Below are 20,229 nucleotides of genomic sequence, written 5' to 3' on the forward strand. Positions count from 1 at the left end.
CGTCTGCTGGGCCGTTCCCTTCCACACACTCTCTAGTCAGTAAAGAATGTATATTTGGGATGATCACCTATATACAAGCCTATGTCCAACTTTTTTTTCCCCAAAAACATTATAATGTAGGCATTTCCCCCATGTAATTCAAAACCTTCTCTCACTTAGTCGTTTGCAGCGTTACGCGATCTTCCATCACTCGGGGACAGCAAGGGCATTTCCCAGGTGGAGCTGTCCTAGCTCCTGGGTCCCCTGGTCCAGGGAGAACGAGCCTTGTGTCTGGACTCTCTCGGCCAGGGAACCGGCCGGGATCAGTTCCCAGCAGGCAGGGGGGAGCTCTGGGGGCAGCTGGCCCGCGTCTCCCCGAGGGCCATGTGCTGAGTGCAGGCGGAGGCTGGGCAGTGGAAAAGTTTGCCCCCGAGAGGCTGGGCAGAGTGCGGAGGAGGGCACGCCTGCTGCCAGGGACCAAAATAGGATTCTGGAGGAGGCTCAGATTCCATCAAGAGGTGTCTTTTGCCCAGAAAGGATTATTTTAAGTGCTCAGGTATTTATTTTAGCCACTGACACATCTGCAGTCTCTGTGTTAACGGGGCTGGCTTAGCCCGACAAGCCAGCTTTCTGTCCAAGGCGCTCTCTCTGCCTGGGCCTCCCCCCATGGTCAGCCTCAGGGTCAGACCAGGTCCTTAGGAGGAGACAGGACCGATCACCCTTTACCGCGCTTCCACCATGTCTGTGCACCCACGTGGTGTCCCATCGAAAGTGAGAGGGTGAGAGAGGGAGGGAGGAAGAGAAGAGGGGGCGGGGGCAGTGGGGAGGGCCCGTCTGGCGCTGCTGCTTGCTGCCTATCCGTCGACAGGAAAGCCTCTTGGGGCCTCAGCTCTTTTGCCTGTGAAATGGCAGTCATGTTACCATGTAGGTGGTTGGGCGGCTTAAAGAGGTTGCACTGAAGCTCCTGATGCAGCGCCTGGCACGTGATAGGGCCTCCGATCACTTAATATCCATGTTCGTCACTCCCCACCCCCACCCCACCCCTCTTTTTCCACTCCTAGGATGGGGGTGTCTAGCAATAATGTTAATGCACTGGCCTTGCTCAGTGGGTTAAGGATCTGGCGTTGCCGTGAGCTGTGGTGTAGGTCGCAGAGGCGGCTCAGATCCCGCGTTGCTGTGGCTCTGGCGTAGGTCGGCGGCTACAGCTCCAATTGGACCCCTAGCCTGGGAACCTCCATATGCTGCAGGTGTGGCCCTGGAAAAGACAAAAAAATAAAAAAAATTTAAAAACCGAAAAAGCCCTTTGGGACATGGTGAGGACACCCCTGAGCACCAGGAGGGGTGACAGTTCTCTTATTTTGAGATCGGAGGTGGGAGCTGGAAAGTGGGGTGGGAAGAAGACTCCTGGCTCACCTTCTGCATCTCTCCTGTGGGTAGGAGATGCCAGACCCAGGTTTTGAGATCCTCTAAATGTTACTAGAGTGTTGGCTTCCACATGGCAGGATTTTCGTTTTCCTCACTGCTCTAACTCTGGAATCTAGAACAGGGTCTAGTTCCCAGTATGTGCTCAGTAAATATTTGTTGAATGACTGAGCGGCTTTACTTCAACCTCCACCCAGTTTACAGAGGAGAAAACTGAGCCTAGAAAGTGGGGTTCAGAGCTAGGTCTGGAACCCCAAATTCCCGTGTCTTTTTTCCGGGCCCCTTTCCCTGATCCTTAGAAACTCGATTGTCCTTGGGCTGCCAGGATGAAGTGAGAGGAGATGGAAGACTGTCCAGCCTGCATCTCGCATGTAGTAGATGCTAAGTTAATGTGTTTCTCATCGTTTCTTCTTTTTGTTCTTAGCATTCTTTTCAGATTTCTCTCTGAGGCACTGTCATGTATGAAAATTATTTTTTTTTACCCCCCATACTTCTTTCTCAATCATATCCGTTTACTATTTAATAGTTGTGTGTTGGGCGGGGGCACGAAGGACTAATTAAAAGACGGCCGCTAGCCTTGTTTTAAGAGGTTGATCCTTCAGAGTGCATTGGTGAAATCGCTGAATCAGGATTTCCACAGAGGGCATGTTCTGGGCTCTCAGGATACGAGTGGGGTGTGTGTGGGGGGATTCACTCTGGCCCCACCCCTGAGTCCCTGGCATCTCCCTGTCCCACAGTGGAAGATGAAATGCTGCAAGTGTGACTCCAGGTTGCCTCACAATTACAACAGTCACCGAGTGGAGAATGTGGTTTCGTCCTCGGGCCCCATGCGCTGGTGGCAGTCACAGAACGGTAAGGACCTGCCTCCACCCTCCGGGAGCCCAAACATGTGGAGGCTCCCGCGGGATGGGGAGGGTGCCCGGGAGCCCTGGGGTTTCCCAGGCATTTCTTATGGTGGTGGGACCCAGGGGTGCACAGACCTCTGTCTTTGGACTTGAGGTCTTTCAGACGTTGTAGGTAGAAGAATTTATTGGAGGTTAATGAAAGGGTCAGAAGAGAGAGAAATGCCGTAATTTCCCTCTGCTTCGTCACAGTGGGCTGAAGGGACTGAGCTTTGGGAACAGATCTGTGTCCAACAGAGAAGTTGAAACTCTAAGGTTTTAGGGGAAACTCTTCCCACTCGTGATGGTGGGAAGGAAATGTGGCCAAGAAGAGACAGGATCGAGAGTGGGCGCTATGGGTAGAAGCACACTGGCACCACTCCCCTCCGAGAGGGCGAGCGGAACATCAGGATCAGAGAGTTCTGGACTTCCTGGAGCCCGGAAGCTTCTGCTGTAGAATTCCTCTCTTTTTGTCTCTCCAGATGTGAACCCTGTCTCTCTGCAGCTGGACCTGGACAGCAAATTCCAGCTTCAAGACATCACGATGGATTTTAAGGTGCGCTTCCTGGGTGTGGCGGTGGATGGGAGAGGGGGACACTGGGCCACGTGGGCCCAGATGCAGGGGGAGCACAGAGTCCTTGTCTCCTCGGGCTGGGGCGACATGGACCCTGAGCCTATAGCAGAAGTCCCACCTCATGGAGAACAGTGGCGCCTCCAGGCTCCCTATCTCGGTGTGCGAGGTTATCTGTCTTCTCGCTCTTTTGCCCCCACCACCCTCAGTCCGTCTAATTAATTCAGCCCTGCCAAGACCAATTCTCCTAAGCCCGGCCGCTTATTCTACAGTTGTGTATTCTTTATCGCCTCTGTTTTAATACCTTTGCTGATGAGATTGAGTTTAACAAGCAGTGAAGACTGGCCCATCCACATGTACTTAAGGAGCAATCTGCTCGCGCACTGTTACTGCGTCTCAGGTTCTGCTCGCAGACCAGCCTTCTCAGAGAAGCCTTTTGGAGGGAACGTTTTCACTCATTTGTGAAAGGTCTTTTTTTTTTTTTTTTGATCCCTTTCAGAGATTTGATTTCATTCTTTCTACAGATAGAGTCCAACACTGAAGGATCAGGTTTGGTTGATAAGATTAGGGGATTAGGAAGGAGGGTATCATTTTCGGGAATTAAACGAGCTGTGGCTGTAAAGCAGCTGGGGACCTAATTTCCTACGTGACCGAGGAAGTTGCTCTAAAAACCTCGCCCCACGAATAGGTCGAGAGTATTTTGAGGAATGCCCGTGTCATTTGCATACATGCCCACTCTGTAACACTGACAGTTTTGAAGGGCAGCATTCGCTTGGAAGGATACTCGTAGTCTCATTGCTCTTTTCAGGCCTCGCTCATTCATTTATTTGTCCCTTCTTTCCACACACGTATTAAACACTGACTCTATGCTATTAAAAAGATAAACACAATTAGATCCTGATACTCAAGTTGCTTTGGTGGAGGCAGGGAAGACAAGGAGCCAGCAGGAGGAGAGTGTGATGTGTGCTCTGATCTGCTGAGCAGAGGTGCTGGGAAGCCCAGGAGGAGGCCGTCCAGCTTGAGCTGTCTTGGGGGGGGAGGTGGGCCACAGAGTACACGCGGGGAAGATGAAACTTCCTAGGCCAGTAACAGCCAGGTGGAGCGTCAGGCTCATTCCAGGCAAAGAGAACAGCAAAGCGCACAGGCCAGGAGGCCAGAGGCAAGAAGGCATATAGTTGGGGAGGGGGCAGAGGAATGCGCAGAGGGTCTGGGGGGCCAGATGTGTATACGGTGGCGCGAGGGAGGCTCTGGAAGGCTTCAGGCTGATGAGAGATGAGTTTGCGGATCTGAATGGGGAGGGGCAAGTAGAAGAGAGATTCATCTGTTCATTCAACAGATGTGCTAGAGTTTCCCTCGTGGCCTAGTGGTTAAGGATCTAGTGTCGCCACTATTGTGGCTCAGGTCACTGCTGTGGCGCAGGTTCGAACCTTGGCCTGGGAACTTTCACATGCCATGGGTACAGCCAATAAAGCTCCCCACCAAATCCCCCAAACACAAGTGTGCTAAATGCCAACTCTGTGCAAGATGCTGGGGGTTTAACGGTGAATGAGACAGACACGGGAGCCTGCGGTTTACTGCAGTGCTTCTCAACCAAGGCATATGTGGCAATTCGTGGATTTGTTTTGGCTGTCGCAGCTGTGGGCCTGCCATTGACATCCGATGAGTAGAGGCCAAGGATGCCCTGACCACCTCACAATGACCAGGACAGACCCCACGGCGAGGAATTATTCAGCTCCGAATGTTAACAGTGCCAAGGTTGGGGAACCCTGGTCTCGTGGGCGAAAAATAAAAAGCAAGAAACCAAGAAATGCATAATGGGAAATTGTGGTGGAATTTACGAAGGCAACAAATGAGACCCTAGAACAGGAAATAATGGGATGGGGTGGGCAGAGTGTGGGCGGAAGAGCGCATGTGAGGGAGGTATAAAAAGACCTCCGTGAGGAAGTGGCGTTTAAGCTGAGAACAAAAGATGAGAAGGGGGAGGAGCTCTCCAGGCAGAAGAAAGGACGCTTTGAGGGGAGGCTCTGAGGAGGGTGAGTGTGGTGTGGCCAAGGGCCTGAACAGGGGGAGGCACACGCTGGCAGGAGGCAGGCGGGCTCGGTGGCACAGGGTCTCTTTCCCCGTGGCCAGGAGCTCAGATGTATCCAAGAAGAGCGGGCGGAGGACTGAGTGGGTAACTCCCCGAAGAAGACGTGCATATGGCCAAAGGTGCATGAAAAGATGCCCAGCATCCTTAACCATCAGGGAAGTGCAGATCAAAGCCACAGTGAGGCATCACTTTACACCTGTCAGAATGGCTATCATCAAAAAGATAAGCGGAAGGAGTTCCCGTCGTGGCGCAGTGGTTAACGAATCCAGCTAGGAACCATGAGGTTTCGGGTCAATCCCTGGCCTCACTCCATGGGTTAAGGATCCGGCGTTGCGGTGAGCTGTGGTGTAGGTTGCAGATGTGGCTTGGATCCCGCGTTGCTGTGGTTCTGGGTAGGCCTGCAGCTACAGCTCCGATTAGACCCCTAGCCTGGGAACCTCCATATACCTCGGGAAGCAGCCCTAGAAAAAGGCAAAAAGACAAAAATTAAAAAAAAGATAAACAGTAAGTATTGGTGAGGATGTACAGAAAGGGAAACCCTTGTACATCATTGGGCAGGAACATAAACTTGGGCAGCCACTGTGGAAACAGTATGGAGGGTCCTCAAAAATTATAAACAGAGTTCCCGTCGTGGCGCAGTGGTTAATGAATCTGACTGGGAACCATGAGGTTGCGGGTTCCATCCTTGGCCTTGCTCAGTGGGTTAAGGATCCAGCGTTGCCATAAGCTGTGGTGTAGCTTGCAGATGCGGCTCGGATCCCGCGTTGCTGTGGCTCTGGCGTAGGCCGGCGGCTACAGCTCCGATTGGACCCCTAGCCTGGGAACCTCCATGTGCCACAGGAAGCGGCCCTAGAAAAGGCAAAAAGACAAAAAAATATATATATATATATATATAAACAGAACTACCATATGATCCAGCCATCCCACTTATGCATGTATGTCAGAAAGCAATGAAATCACCTTCTTAAAGAGATAGTGGCCTTCCCGTGTTCATTTGCAGCCTTGTTGACAATGGCTAAGATATGGAAACAACCTGAGTGTCCATCAGTGGCTGAATGGATAATGAACATGTGACACACACACCTATACACACAGCGGAATATTCAGCCATAAAAATGGAGGAAATCCTGCCTTTTGTGACAACAAGGATGGACCTAGAGGTATTACGCTAAGTGAAATAAGGCGGATAGAAAAAGACACATTCTGTAGGTTTTCACTTATATGTGAAATCTGAAAAAACAGAACTCAGGGAAATACAGGCGAGAACAGTGGTTGCTGGGGCTGGGGCTGGGGGAATTGGGAGCTGTGGATCAGAGGGTGTGACTCCCAGCTCTAAGAGGACCGAGTTGTGCAGATCTGATGAACAGCACGGTGAGCGCACTGAGCTGTATTGTATTGTATACCCGAGAGGTGTTCAGAGAGTAGGCCTTCAATATCAGCATGACCCCAAAGGTCCTAACGGAAGAGGATGGGAGGTCGCGTCACAGGCTGTGTGTGTGTCAAGTCACTGCACTTGAAGACCTCAGGCACGGACACGTGTTCTTACTTGATACACCTTACACACAGACACGGCTTCCCATGTCCCTGTCTCAGTAGAGCTGGAGAAACATGAGGAGCGGAAAGCCACGGGGAGATTTCTAGCAGAGGGTCATAGCCTACTTTATGTTTCAGAAAGTTCTCTCTGTCCGGTTGGGTTTACGAACCCGAGGAGGTGTTCCTAGCTGGGAACTGTCAGCCAAACGACCTTCAAGGCCATGAGAAATGGCTGAACTCACAGAGGGACGAAGAAAAAGACACCCTCGTGTCCTGCTCAGGGGCTCGCATTTTATGTTCAGGCCAACGCAGCTGCAGCGAGGGCCTCCTGCAGGGAGAGAAGTGAAGTGAGAGCCTGGCTGGGGGAGCCTGGACCGAGCCTGGGCTTGCGTCCCTGCTGGAATCCACGCTCGGCGTGACGGGGCCCTGCACTGTGGCCGTGGCCGTGAGAGAGAGCTGGGGGAGGGACGGAGGCAGGAGAAGATGGAGAGCAGGGATGAGAAGGGTTGGCTGTGGGAAGTGCAGTGGCCGCCTGGCTGGTGGGCCGAGCTGGGGAGCTTCAGGATGGTCTCAGGAAGCAGAGTTGCCTTCCTTCCTTTTGGTGCTTCTCCCGGGGCAACCTCCTGGAGCCTGCGGTTTGCCAGAAGAATTAGGCCTGGGTACCCCTGAGCCCACTTGCCCCAAGCAGCCCGCTTTCTGCGTCCTCGCTGGGGCTCTCGGGCCACCAACACCTCTTTAGGAGCCTTCTCGGTGATTGTCCCCTGGCGAGGTCGCCCAGGCCCCCGTGCTGTGTGTCTCCGCAGGGGCCCGTGCCTGCCGGCCTGCTGATCGAGCGCTCCTCCGACTTCGGCAAGACCTGGCGGGTGTACCAGTACCTGGCTGCCGACTGCACCTCTGCCTTCCCGCGGGTCCCCCAGGGCCAGCCTCAGAGCTGGCAGGACGCTCGGTGCCAGCCTCTGCCCCAGAGGCCTGACGGGCGCCTGGATGGGGCCAAGGTAGGCAGAGGGGACCCTGAAAAAGCAGGCTTGGCTGAGGTCTCTGACATCCCATGGCTCGCAGGGTCACCCAGACTTTGGAGGATCCGTGAGAACCAGTCCCCTTCCCCCAGAGAAGGAAGCCTTACGGTCCTTCCTGAGCTCCCCGATAACGACCCCTCTGGGCACCCCCAAACATCCCCCGCGCGCCCTCTTTGCTGCCCAGGAGGGACTTTTCAGAAACACACTGAGTGCCCTGCACACCTGACCCGCGCGCTTCCCGAAGCCTCCCAGTCACGGTGGGATCTTTTCATTCCTGTCACCGCTGCCTTTTCCCTGGAAAGCCTCGTGGGGGCTGTGCTTTCTCTGGCTCAGGCTCGGGGAGCCCTGGGAGCTGCTCGGAGCCCTCCCCCCCCCCCCCCCGTGGGCTGTGCGTCTCTTTCCGTCCCTGCCATGGCCGCCCCTTGGTTACCCCCGTGCCCCATGCCCCGTGCGCATTGACCCCATTCCCAGACCCCGCGTCAGAACGCGGGCCTTTCCCCGCCTCGTGGGAGGTTTGGATGTGGAAACTCTTCCTGGGATGTGCAGATGCAGTCACATCCAGTGAGTGTGGGTTTTTTGGTTTTTTTTTTTGTTTTTTAATCAAAAAGGAAAAGCACAGTTGACATTGGGGTGATCCTGCCCCATCCGAGCATCCGTGGGCTCTGGGCCCGCTCCCTCATCCCGGTCTTTGGAAAATTAATATCCTCTGGACCCTCATATGAATGTTACATGTCTTACTGTAATTTTTCGACACAGGGAAATCAGGAAATTCTTGGGCTAGCTCTCTTTTCAATTGGAGAGGAGAGGTTGTGTACACACATACACACACACACACACTCAGGCATCCAGGGCCCAGTGATCACCTTGCTCCCCCACGGTGATTGGGGAGCCCCTCAGGCTCCAGAGAAGAAGGCCGTCACCTCAGTCTGAGCAGGACGGGCCACTGAACAGCGAGGAAGCCTCCAGTGTTTGGGGCACAGTCACCGCCCCCTTCCTGTTGCTCTCTAGGTCCAACTCAAGCTTATGGATTTAGCCTCTGGGATCCAAGCAAGTCAGAGTCAAAAAATTCAAGGTCAGTGTGGCCACGCCTCCCGCCTGTGGGACTGCGGGTGGGGAACAAAGCCGGCTCGCCCCCCAGATGGTGGACCTCGGGAACCAGATGGGCTGTCCTGGCTCGGTCAGCCCGGGGGGAGTTAACGCTTTGCCCCGCCTGCCTGCTGGGGGGCTGTGATGGCCCCAGAGACTCAGAGGCGGGAGTCAGAGTGGAGGGGTCTTCTCTGTTGTGGGAGGGCTGGGGGCTGGGGAGGAGGGTTCCCGGAATGGCCTCATGATGGCAGGGCAGGAGGGCGGGTGAGACCAGAATTCCTTTCCTTAGCATCCTGCCTTCTCTTTGCCTCTAACTTCCTTTCTTTTTTCTTCCCCCGCCTGCCCGCCCTCCTTATTTGATTCTCCCGCCCCCAGAGCTGGGGGAGATGACAAACTTGAGAGTCAACTTCACCAGGCTGGCCCCCCTGCCCCAGAGGGGCCGTCACCCGCCCAGCGCCTACTATGCTGTGTCGCAGCTGCGTCTGCAGGGGAGCTGCTTCTGTCACGGCCACGCGGACCGCTGTGCCCCCAGCCCCAGAGCCCCCGCTGCCGGCCCCTCCACCTCTGTGCAGGTGACAGCCCTGGGGAAGGGAGAGGGGAGGGAGAACCAGGGCCGGCTGAGGCCCTCGGGGGCTTGCGAAGGAGGGAGCACACTGCACGGGGGATGAGAGTCTTGAGTGTTTTAGCAGTGGTGGAAAGAGCCTGAAGGATTACTCTTTCAAAGATCAGATTTTGAAGCACCTCCTTCGACCTGCTTTATGGTTTGAGAAGATTTTTATTCAGTCACAGATAAGTGTATGTGCGGACGCTGTGGGGAGCTGAGGGCCACGCTTCTCAGCCCTGTCTACACATGACGTTTTCTGGGGCACTGAAAAAGCCGCTCAGACCTCCACCCTCAGTCACTCTGATTTTATTACTCTTATTTAAAGCTCCCAAATGATTCTCACATCCTGCCAAGTTGAGAGCCACGGGTTTGGGGACTCGAAAGTCCCATCTGGAGGTGAGACGGGGGCAGAGCGGGAGCAGAGTCTAACCCAGAGGCTGGGTCCACCCCGGACCAGCTGAGTCTGAGGCGTCATGGATGGAAGCCCGCAGGTCCAGCTTAACAAGCAACCAGGGACTTTGCTGTGAAGTCAAGCTCGAGAGCCAGCTTCGAGAGCCAGGAGGGGAGAGAGAAGCAGAGAGAACTGTCAAGTTTCCTTTCTCTGGGCCTTCCGTTCTCCTCTTCACACCTGGGAGCGCAGCCTTTGCCCCAGGGACAGAGAGAGGCACACGGCAAAATCACATAAATCGGCCTGCCAGGGCCATACAGGTGGCACAGCATTGGTCAGCTTTCTCCTTTCCGCTTCTGGGGGAGATCAGCGCCTGGGAAGTGCCCTCTCTTAGGGCCCATAAACGGAAGACCAGAGCACAGGCTGACCTCGGAGGAATACGATGTACTCTGGCATGTGGGGGAAGAAGGGGCCTGCCCAGCCTCGGCGGCTCTCCGGTCTGGCTGCACGGTAGAATCACCACTTTGAAAAGCACCAGGGCCTGGGCTCTGTCCCTGAGATTCAGACTGAATTCGGTCTGGGCGGCAGTATTTTTTTTTTTTTTTTTTAAAGCTCCTCAGCTGACTCTGAAGTGCCTCCAGGATTGAAATTCATGGAATGAGAGGGTCAGGGAAGGAGGGGCCATTGCAGCTGGCGGGAGGTTGCTGGTGTGTAGAGAGAGGGACCTCCAGGCAGGAAGACAAACATCGGGAGAGGCCGGAAGGTGGAGATGGGGACTTGTCCAGGGAGCAGTGGTTCAGCCTGCGGGTGGTGCTGAGCTTAATTTGGAAGACAATTAGCACACAATAGCTATTCTATTTTTATACCTTAATGAGTCTAGTAACAATTCATCATTGCAGTCTCATTAGCCAAACAACTGCAGTCATAGATTGTTGGAATGGAACTCTCTGGAGGGCCCCCAAGCTTCTATAATCACTCCCAGCAAGGCGCTGCTTTGGACTGGGCAGCATGGGCGTGGCCAGGTGCAAGGCGGAGCTTTTAAAAGCCTGACTGGAGGAGCTCCCATCCTGGCTCGGGGGTTAATGAGCCTGGCTACTATCCATGAGGACTCGGGTTTGATCCCTGGCCTTGCTGCTCAGTGGATTAGGATCTGGCATTGCCGTGAGCTGTAGTGTATGTCGCAGATGCTGTTTGGATCCCATGTTGCTGTGGCTGTGGTGTAGGCAGGCAGCTGTAGCTCTGATTCGACCCCTAGCCTGGGAACCTCCATATGCTCTGTGTGTGGCCCTGAAAAGACAAAAGCCAAAAAAAACCCAAAAAAACAAAAAAACCTAACTGGAGGAGTAGCGCATGCACACATGCACACACTCACGCACACACATACACACCCCGCAAGCAGGCAGCTGGGAGTGTCGCAGGAGCTGAGTGAGGGCTGGAGCTGGAGTCTGAGCTGGCTTCTGGGGTCTGAGCTGGGCAGGAGGATCAGGGCGGAGAGGGCAGGTCTGTCCCTGGGACTCTCCTGTGATCATTATTCCTGGTGACCGATGGCCCTTCTCCTAGGTCCACGAGGTCTGCGTCTGCCAGCACAACACAGCCGGCCCCAACTGTGAGCGCTGCGCGCCCTTCTATAACAACCGGCCCTGGAGCCCTGCCCATGACCAGGACCCCCACGAATGCCAAAGTAGGAGCCTGGGACCAGCTGTCTGCAGTGGGGGGTGGGTGCTGGCCCCTCTGGGCCTTAGTGACCTCACCTGGGACACAGGGAGAATCCAGTCTTCATTTGTTATTTTTTCAATTATTTTTTTGGGCCACGGCTGTGGCATGAAGTTCAGGGCCAGGGATTGAACCTGCACCATAGCAGTGACTGGAGCTGCTGCAGTGACAACGCCGGATCCTGAACCCACTGCACCACAAGGGAACTCCCGAGTCTTTTTCTTTAACCAAACCCAATTGCATCCAGTAACTTAAGCTTGCCTTGCTCTTTGGGGAAGGAGAGGGCATTTGATTCCATCCTCCCACTGCCCCGACCCTTCTCCTCTACCAGGCCTGGAGGGACCACGGCTTGGTCCATGTGTCTGAGGCCACACACCTTCCGTGCTACCCCTGGGTCCCTCTTCTTCTGGCTTCTCCAGTGACCTTATCCTGTGTGGGATGTATCTAGTTCGCTGTTGTCATTCTTTCTACTTCAGATATACTCCTGGAGGGAGGGTCCTTCTCTGCATAAATGTGGGTGACAAGGGTCCCCCCGCCCAGAGAGGCAGTGACCCAGCAGGAGATCTGTGGTGGCAAAGGGGGAGGGTTAGCATGGACCATTCAGAGGGCTCTCTCTTTGGCCTAAGATGGACATTATTCTTGGTTTAGTCAGGAGGCCCGACTTCTCTCTTTTCCTTTCTTGGAATAAACTACAGAAATCTCCCTGGGCTCCCGTGTACCTGTTTCCCAGGCCTGAGCATCTTGCAGAGTTGCCGGAACGCCGTGAGTCAGCACTAGCGCGGTACATGCTTTGTAGACGGCATGGGACTGGTCACACAGCCCAGGGACTCTCCTTTTGCAGGGTGTGACTGCAACGGGCACTCAGAGACGTGTCACTTCGACCCCGCTGTGTTTGCTGCCAGCCAGGGGACACAGGGAGGTGTGTGTGACAACTGCCGGGACCACACCGAGGGCAAGAACTGTGAGCGTTGTCAGCTGCACTATTTCCGGAACCGGCGTCCTGGGGCTCCCATTCAGGAGACCTGCATCCGTGAGTAGGGCCTCCGGGGACCCACGGCATCGTCTGTCCTTTACTCTCCATCGGCTCTGGGCTCCACAGGCACATGTCCTGGGGGTACGCATGCTCTCAGGAAGCATGAAGACTTGGTTGTGTTCAGGACTTGCGGGTAATTGTCTTAACTTAGCTGTGCCCTTCTAAGCAAGTCACCTAACCTCTCTGGACCATCAATCACTCAGTCAATCAGTTATTATATAGCCCTTACTTGGGGCATAGGAGAGGAAAAAATAAATATCAGATACAGTTCCTGCTGTCAAGAAACACACACATGCACGCGCGCACTCACACACACACACACACACACACACACACACACTGGTACTGTAAAGCATACACACATGAAAAGAGAGACGAAGTACTTTGTCCATATAGATGTTATAAAGTGGTTTGCTCCTTATTTTTCTGTTTCCACTGCCAACAAGAACCCTACTATGGCAGGGATTATTCTTGTATCCTCAGGTGCTCTAGCACAACGACAGGCAAATAACTGAGGTTCCAGGAATGTTCCTTGAATGAACAAATAAGTCACACCTCCAGTGCGAGGGCCAGTGGAGAGAAAACAAAGGGATGGAAGCCCTCAGATTCAGGCGGGGTTTATTGGAAAAGACTTTGTAGTTGAATGAAGAGTCTCTGTTTTGAGAGCCACGCAAGGGACCCAAGTGTGGGGATGGCAGGAAGTTGGTTCGCTTCCTGTTGGTGTCTGTTCAGGGCAAGAGTGAGGAGGACTTGTGACTCGGATTTCTGTCTCCAGCACGTAGTTGCCGTGTGACCTTGAGTGTGTCCTTGGAACATCTCTGAGCCTCAGTTTCCTCATCTATTCAATAGGGATAAGCCTCTCAGGATTATCACGAGGATTACACGGGGCAGCAGGCAGAGGGCCCAGCGCAGTGTTTGCCGCAGCGTCGTTGTTCAGTAAATAAAGCCCGTGAAAACCTTCACGGCGCTGAACAGGTGCTGAGCTTGGCAGCTCCACAGCTAGTCCTCCTGTGAGTGCTGCAGGATTCTCTCTGTTTTATAGATGAGGAAACCGGGCACAGAGGTTTCAATAACCAGACCCAGGCTGTGAGGCTGTAAGCCAGTGAGTGGTGGAACAAGGCTTCGAGCCAGGAAGTCTGGCTTCTGGCACGTGCTCTTAACTCTCTGCTTTTCTTCTTTATCCCTCCTGCGACGGCTGCCTTTGTCTCACAGCCTGCGAGTGTGATCCGGATGGAGCCGTGCCGGGTGCTCCCTGTGACCCCGTGACCGGGCAGTGTGTGTGCAAGGAGCATGTGCAGGGGGAACGCTGTGATCTCTGCAAACCAGGATTTACAGGGCTCACCCACACCAATCTGCAAGGCTGCCACCGTGAGTAGGGGGCCCGGCTGCCAGGGCGTGGGACAGGTGACCTTGGGCCTCCCAGACTTGTCACTGGTCCTGCTCACTGTGCTGAGTGCTGGGGGCTATGCCACTCTCCTCCAGCAGGTGGCAGCACGGGCCCAGGTTGGAAGGTGTGTGGCCAGACAGCCAGGTGCTGGGACTGGTGGGCAAGTGGGGTGACCTTGAGTCTGCAGGGTTATCTGGAGGGGACAGCCCTGCCTGGGTCTTTTCCCTGGGGGGAGTTGGGGTGGCCCCTCTACCCAGCCCAGCAGCGCTCCCTCCTGTGCAGGCTGTGACTGCAGCGTCCTGGGCGCCCGGCAGGACATGCCCTGTGACGAGGAGAGTGGGCGCTGCCTGTGTCTGCCCCACGTGGTGGGCCCCAAATGTGACCAGTGTGCTCCCCACCACTGGAAGCTGGCCAGCGGCCGGGGCTGCGAGCCGTGTGCCTGCGACCCACACAACTCCCTCAGCCCCCAGTGCAACCAGGTACTTGGGACCTGGGGGCCCCTTGGCAGGGGAGGGGTCCTGCCCGCCAACCTGCCTCCTCTCTGCCTGCCCTTCCGGGCCTTTCCAAAGTCGGGCTGGGCTGCTTCTGTCCCCATTCCCCTGGCGAGGCCACCAAGTGTCCCTCTGTCTGCGGCTCTAAGCCTTTGGCAGTGGCACGTTCGCACACCTTCTGCAGGGCTTGTGCTGTGTGCTAGGGGCTATGCCACTCTCCGGGTTCTGGGCTTGGACCTCAGAACTTGCATCCCAGCGGCAGCCCTTGATTTGCGGGTGCACGGGGGAGACTCAGCCCCCTGACTGGGCTCTCCCCCCACAGTTCACAGGGCAGTGCCCCTGCCGGGAAGGGTTTGGTGGCCTGACCTGCAGCGCTGCGGCCATCCGCCTGTGTCCCGACAGGACCTACGAGGACGTGGCCACGGGATGCCGAGGTGCGAGCGCTGAGCAGGGGCCTCTGGGACTGCGGGGGTTGGGCTCATGGGGCGTGTGCAGTCTGTGGTGCGGGAGGGCATTCCCCCACTGGGACACAGGGGTGAGCCCTGTGACCCATGGGAGGGCCCGCTCCCCACCGCTGCCCCTGGCTGACGTCAGGTCATCCCCACGTGCCCATGTCGCCGTGGCAGGAAGGCCGCTGTGTCCCCACTTCCCTGAGGATCATTTCCCAGGAGCCACCTCCAGGAACTGTCCTCCCCTCTCCCACTGGCATAGGTGGAGAAAGCGAGTCCCCAGGGGCTATCAGTTTGACAAGTGGTGACAAGAGCAGGCAGACCTGGGGCTGGTCTCAGCTCTGTCCCTTGGGGTGAGTCATTACCCCTCTTTGCACCTCAGTTTCCTCATCTGGGAAAGGGGTGTGCTGCCTCAGCTACTTCAGCTAGAAGAATGGAAAACAAGTGTGCGAACTGCCACAGCATGGGTGTGACGGAAGGTCACAGGTGTTAGTGGGCACCCCTGAAAGTGAGCCTTAGAACGGTGCCTGGCACTAGACGTAGGAGCTGCTACCTGAGGGCTTGCTGGCCTTGTTCCTGTACTGTGATTTCATTCCGGCCCTGACAGTCTTATTCTAAGTCTGACAGACCCTGAGGACAGAACTCCTTTTTTTTTTTTTTTTGCTTTTTAGGGCCGCACCTGCAGCATATGGAGCTTCCCAGGCTAGGGATGGAATCAGAGCTACAGCTGCCGGCCTACGCCACAGCCGCAGCAGTGTAGGATCTGAACCTTGTCTGCAACCTACACCACAGCTCACAGCAATACTGAATCCTTAACCTGCGGAGCGAGGTCAGGGATCGAACCCGTGTCCTCATGGATGCTGGTTGGATTTGTTTCTGCTGAGCCACATTGGGAACTCCCAGAACTCCTGTCTAGGCTCTCACCACCAGACACCTGATCTTCCTGAGCCCTGGCCTCTGACTGTCATTTCTCCCACCCTAGCCTGTGACTGTGACTTCCGGGGAACCGAGGGGCCGGGCTGCGACAAGGCCTCGGGCCGTTGCCTCTGCCGCCCCGGCTTGACCGGGCCACGCTGTGACCAGTGCCAGCGAGGCTACTGTGACCGATACCCAGTGTGCGTGGCCTGCCACCCCTGCTTCCAGACCTACGATGCTGGCCTCCAGGAGCGGGCCCTCCGCCTCCGCAGCCTCGGCAACGCCACCGCCAGCCTGCAGCCCGGGCTGGGCTTCGAGGACCTCAGCCTGGCCTCCCAGATGCAGGACGCCAAGAGCAAGATGGAGCAGATCCAAGCGGTCCTCGGTGGCGCCTTGGTCACGGAGCGGGAGGTGGCCCAGGTGGCCAAGGCCATCTTCTCCCTCAGGTTACTCGCTCTCCCTGCCAAGCCACGGGGCAGACGAGAAAGGCCACGTGGGTCCACACGAGCACAGAGGGTCCTTCCTGCCATCCCCACGGCCCTCCTGCCCACAGAGCCTTTCCACGGACGCCTCTCTCTTATCTGTCCCACCTGTCCTGGGGGTTGGTGTGGAGGGTGTCGTGACTTGTTTTGTGGATGAGGAAATAGGTGGGTGAGGAGACAGAGCGGGGAGCGCAGCCACGAGCCCGAGCCCCGCTCTTTCAAGTGGCCGGCACTGCCTGCGGGAGGGAGGGTCAGGTCTGGACTAGTCACCTGGCCGGGGGCACCCGAGAGGCAGGCCTCTAAAAATAACTCGCCTTTGCCTTTGGAGTGGGAGGCGTCCCACCCCCGGGCCCCCTCCTGCCCCTGGAGGGGCTGTTTCGGTGGGGTTTGGTTCTGGAGGTTTTCACAGTGCGTTTGCCTTCCCCAAGTGCGTGCTGACTGCAGGGCCCAGAGCCATCCAGCCATCTGTGTGCGCAATTGACCTTGGTCCCAACGCTCTGTAGGGTGTTGGCAGCCTTCAGTGGGTTGGGCACATAGGCCTGCAGGGACCTGCCAGAAGGAAGAGATTGCGAGATTGGGAGGCTGGTGGGAGGGGATGTGGTGCGTGGAGCTGCAGAGGCCTGGGAGCGAGGACCCCTGAGAGCTCAGGGGTCCTGGGCGGGGGACCCCCTGCAGGTGGAGGCGGCCAGCAGGCAGCAGCTAAGGGAGCTCTGGGGGGAGCCTGGGCGGTGCAGGCCGTGGCTGACGTCAGCTGCAGCAGGAAGGAAGGGTCAGCCTGCAGGGGGCCGAGGAGGAAGGGCTTGGGAGGCCTGGGGAGGGCGAGATTTTGATGGATCCGCTGCAGCAGGAGGGACAGAGGGAGGGAGGCTGTGTCAGCCTTTGCACAGCAGAAGCCGCTTCAGCCTGTGGCTTTGGCTGAAGACCTCTCTTTTTTTCTGACTCGGGTGATTTCTCTGAGGGGATGGCTGGTTCTGGGGAGACAGCCCCCGCCCCCCGTATCTTAGTGGAAGCTTTTCTCCACCTCAGGCAGACGCTCCAGGCCCTGCAGCCGGATCTGCTCCCGGAGGAGAAGACTTTTCTGCTCACAGGAGACCTGGAGAATCTGGACAGAAACCTCAATCGCCTCCTTGTTCTGTATCAGAGCAAGAAGGAGCAGTTTGAAAAAATAAGCACTGCCGACCCTTCAGGTGAGGAGGGGTCCCGAGACCCCGCACCACGCCCCGCCTCGTCTCGCCTCTGCTGCTTCTCCGGCTCCAGGCCTCCGGAGCCAGGGTCAGCTGGACTCCCCCTCTTCCCGCAGGAGCCTTCCGGATGCTGAGCGCGGCCTACCAGCGCTCATCCCAGGCCACTCAGAAGGTCTCGGACAGCTCCCGCCTGCTGCTGCGGCTCAGGGACGGCCGCAGAGAGGCGGAGGGGCTGGTGCAGCAGGTGGTGCGAGAAGCAGGCGCCGGTGGCCCCCAGCTCGTGGCCCTGAAGCTGGAGATGGCCTCTTTGCCAGATCTGACATCTGCCATCAACAAGGTGACTCTGTCCTGGAGCCCCACTTCCTGGGCCCCCGGCCCCAACCTGTCACTCACCCCCTGCTGCTCCACACATCCCACCGAGGGGACATAACCTACCGAACCCATCCCGACCCCTGGCCCCACATGGTATGCTCAGCAGTTACCAAGGAAACAAATTTCTGGTGCCCAGTTGCCATGGAGATGTCTGGCTGTTGGTTTCCCAGGTGTGGGATGGGAGTGGTTGTAGAGGAGCCTTGGGGACCCTCTTTGACGCCTGCATCTCCCCACAGCTCTGTGGGGGCTCCAGGCAGACGCCTTGCACCGCAGGAGCATGCCCCGGCGAGCTGTGTCCCCGAGACAATGGCACCTCCTGTGGCTCCCAGTGCAAAGGTGCTTTCCCCAGGGCAGGGGGCGCCTTCCGGACGGCAGGGCAGGTGGCCGAGCAGCTGCGGGGCTTCAACGTCCAGCTCCAGCAGACCAGACAGATGGTAGGTGCCCCTGAGGTGGGGTGGGCACACCTAGGAGAGGCAGAAGGGACAGAGCTCCTGTTTTGCCGCCAGGAGGCGAAAGCGCAGAGATGTCAGGTGACTCCCCGGTGGCCCCACAGCAAGTGAGAGAGAGCGTTTGAGGCCAGCATCTCACAGCCTTTCTTCCAGGGCCAAAGCGAGTTAGTTACACATGGTTCCCAGGTCGATCTTGCGTAGCAGGTGCCCACAGAATCCTTGAGGGCTGCTGGGGGGCTCTCCTGGGGCTCTGGCTACTGCTGAGCCAGAGCACGTGTCAGCAGATCCAGGCGGTGGAGGAAGCCGCCTCGAAGGTGCAGGCCGATGCTCGGCGCCTGGAGACGCAGGTGAGCACCAGCCGCACGCGGATGGAGGGAGACGTCAGTCGCACGCAGTTCCTCATCCAGCAGGTCCGGGACTTCCTCTCAGGTGAGCCCGTCCCCCACCTTCTGCCGGGCCGATGTTCGGACTGTTGCCCGTCCCCAGCGCCCCACCCCTGTCCCTGAGCCCGTTCACCCATCAGCTGCCTCCTTCCCTGGTCTCCACGCCCCCGGGCCGGCCCCGTCACTCTCCGGCCAGCTGCCGTGGCCCCTGGGTGTCCTCCCACCTCTTTCCTGCCCCCCACCTCCCGTTCTCTGCAGGACAGCCTGAAAGCTCTTTGAAAAATGTGTTAAGTGGCGTCACAGCCCCCTCATACCTGAAGTCCTCCCTGGCTGCCTCTTGTTCTTGCAGTCCACTCCCAGCTCCCCATCACGGCCTCTGTCACCCCTGGCTGTGGCCTGCATCCTCATCCCTTTGCTCACGAACCCTCCTGGAACAGGCCAGGCTCTTGCCAGCCTCAGAGGCCTTCGAGCTCTGCCTGGAAACCCTGTCTCCAAGCTGCTGATTCTTGCCCTGCCTCCCGCTCTGGGTCTGAATGTCTCCCTGGAGAGGCCTTTCCCGACCACCTGGTGGCATCACCTGCCCAAAGCCCTCTGCAGCCTGGTCTTCTCGGCCCTGCCCTGAGCCTGCTGCGGTCGTTGAATCCATCCATGAGTGTAGGGCTGGTCTCTCCACTAGACCTGAAACACCGAGGGGCCAGAGATGGTTGTCTGGTTCTTTGTGTCCCTGGAGTCTAGTATAAGGCCAGGCCCAGGAAAGTGCCCAGTGTTGGTTGAATGAATAAACGAACCCAGTCCCTCCCTGGCCAACCTGGGGATGGGGAGGCTCCCTGCACAGGACTCAGGAAGGCTGCAGGACTTGGGGCAAGTTGCTTTCCTCTTTGCCTCACCTTTCGCTTATGCCCACCAGGAAGATGGCATTTCACAGGTTTATCCAGGAATCAAGCAACCGATGTAAAAGTCCAGGTGCCTCAGGAATACGAAGTGACATTCTTAGACTTCTGTCCCCGCCGGGGAATTTGCTTGGCTGGGACCCCAGTTAACATGAGCTGAGGGTCTGGTGTAACGACAGTCATGCTTCCTGCTGCTCTTGTGGTGTCTTTGCTCCAAGAGGCCAGAGTCCTCTCGTGAGTGCAGGTGGCAGGTTGGAGGAATGTGGGGAGGGTCTGCTAAGGTGCTTCAGCTACTCAGCCTCCCAGGGAGCTCCAGGATGGGGGAGAGTGTCCCCTGGATGCCGGAGACAGCGCCTGACAACCGGGGATGAAGGGACCAGCCAGAGTTTGGGGCCTAGACTCACAGATAAGGGAGGTTCCCCCTGAGTGAAGCCAAGTGAGGCTGGATGGCACCCCATCTGCATCATCCCCGGTCCGGGGGTGGCAGGTGGGTCGGAAGCAGCCTGTGCTTTCCAGCCACCTGCTGCCTGTCACTCAGGGCTGTGCTTCCCTGTTCCACTCGGTTTTGAGCATCATGAAGGTAGGGACCAGGTCCAGTTTGATGGGCAGCCTCAGCTCCCCACCTAGTGCTGTTCAGAGCAGTCAGCGTTTGCTGAACCCAGCCTGGACGGAGCAGCCCCTGAAACTGGGGCTAGCTCCGACCAAGCCCGTAGTGATGAATGCAGTGAAGTGATGCAGGACCAAGGAAGGGCCGGAGCAGGCGGGAGCTTGCTGGCCCTGGGAGCCATTATGGGGAAGGCACATACAGGCTTTGTTTAGAGAGTAGGATTCTGGGTCGAGGCGAGAGAGACGGAGGTGGTCTCTATGGGGCGGTCCCCGGGCAAGCTCGTAGCTGGGGAAAGCCCACTGTGT

General features: G+C 56.9%; 1 protein-coding gene across 5 annotated transcripts in view; it reads left to right on the forward strand.

The window, feature by feature from the left end:
- LAMB3 (laminin subunit beta 3) overlaps positions 1-20,229 on the forward strand; it is a 45,378-nt gene that overhangs the window by 18,156 nt on the left and 6,993 nt on the right. For 4 of the 5 annotated variants that reach the window (XM_047753754.1, XM_047753753.1, XM_047753752.1 and 1 more), the window contains 15 exons: positions 2,139-2,253; positions 2,765-2,838; positions 7,279-7,470; positions 8,500-8,563; positions 8,953-9,149; positions 11,130-11,250; positions 12,124-12,312; positions 13,528-13,683; positions 13,985-14,181; positions 14,516-14,627; positions 15,625-16,003; positions 17,066-17,226; positions 17,340-17,560; positions 17,832-18,029; positions 18,326-18,473. In XM_047753754.1, the coding sequence (XP_047609710.1) occupies positions 2,139-2,253; positions 2,765-2,838; positions 7,279-7,470; positions 8,500-8,563; positions 8,953-9,149; positions 11,130-11,250; positions 12,124-12,312; positions 13,528-13,683; positions 13,985-14,181; positions 14,516-14,627; positions 15,625-16,003; positions 17,066-17,226; positions 17,340-17,560; positions 17,832-18,029; positions 18,326-18,473 (2,524 nt within the window). The remainder of the gene's footprint in view (positions 1-2,138; positions 2,254-2,764; positions 2,839-7,278; positions 7,471-8,499; positions 8,564-8,952; positions 9,150-11,129; positions 11,251-12,123; positions 12,313-13,527; positions 13,684-13,984; positions 14,182-14,515; positions 14,628-15,624; positions 16,004-17,065; positions 17,227-17,339; positions 17,561-17,831; positions 18,030-18,325; positions 18,474-20,229) is intronic. The other variant, XM_047753755.1, reaches the window with a different exon arrangement.

This window comes from Phacochoerus africanus, chromosome 11 (assembly GCF_016906955.1).
Source record: "Phacochoerus africanus isolate WHEZ1 chromosome 11, ROS_Pafr_v1, whole genome shotgun sequence".
Lineage (NCBI taxonomy): Eukaryota > Metazoa > Chordata > Mammalia > Artiodactyla > Suidae > Phacochoerus > Phacochoerus africanus.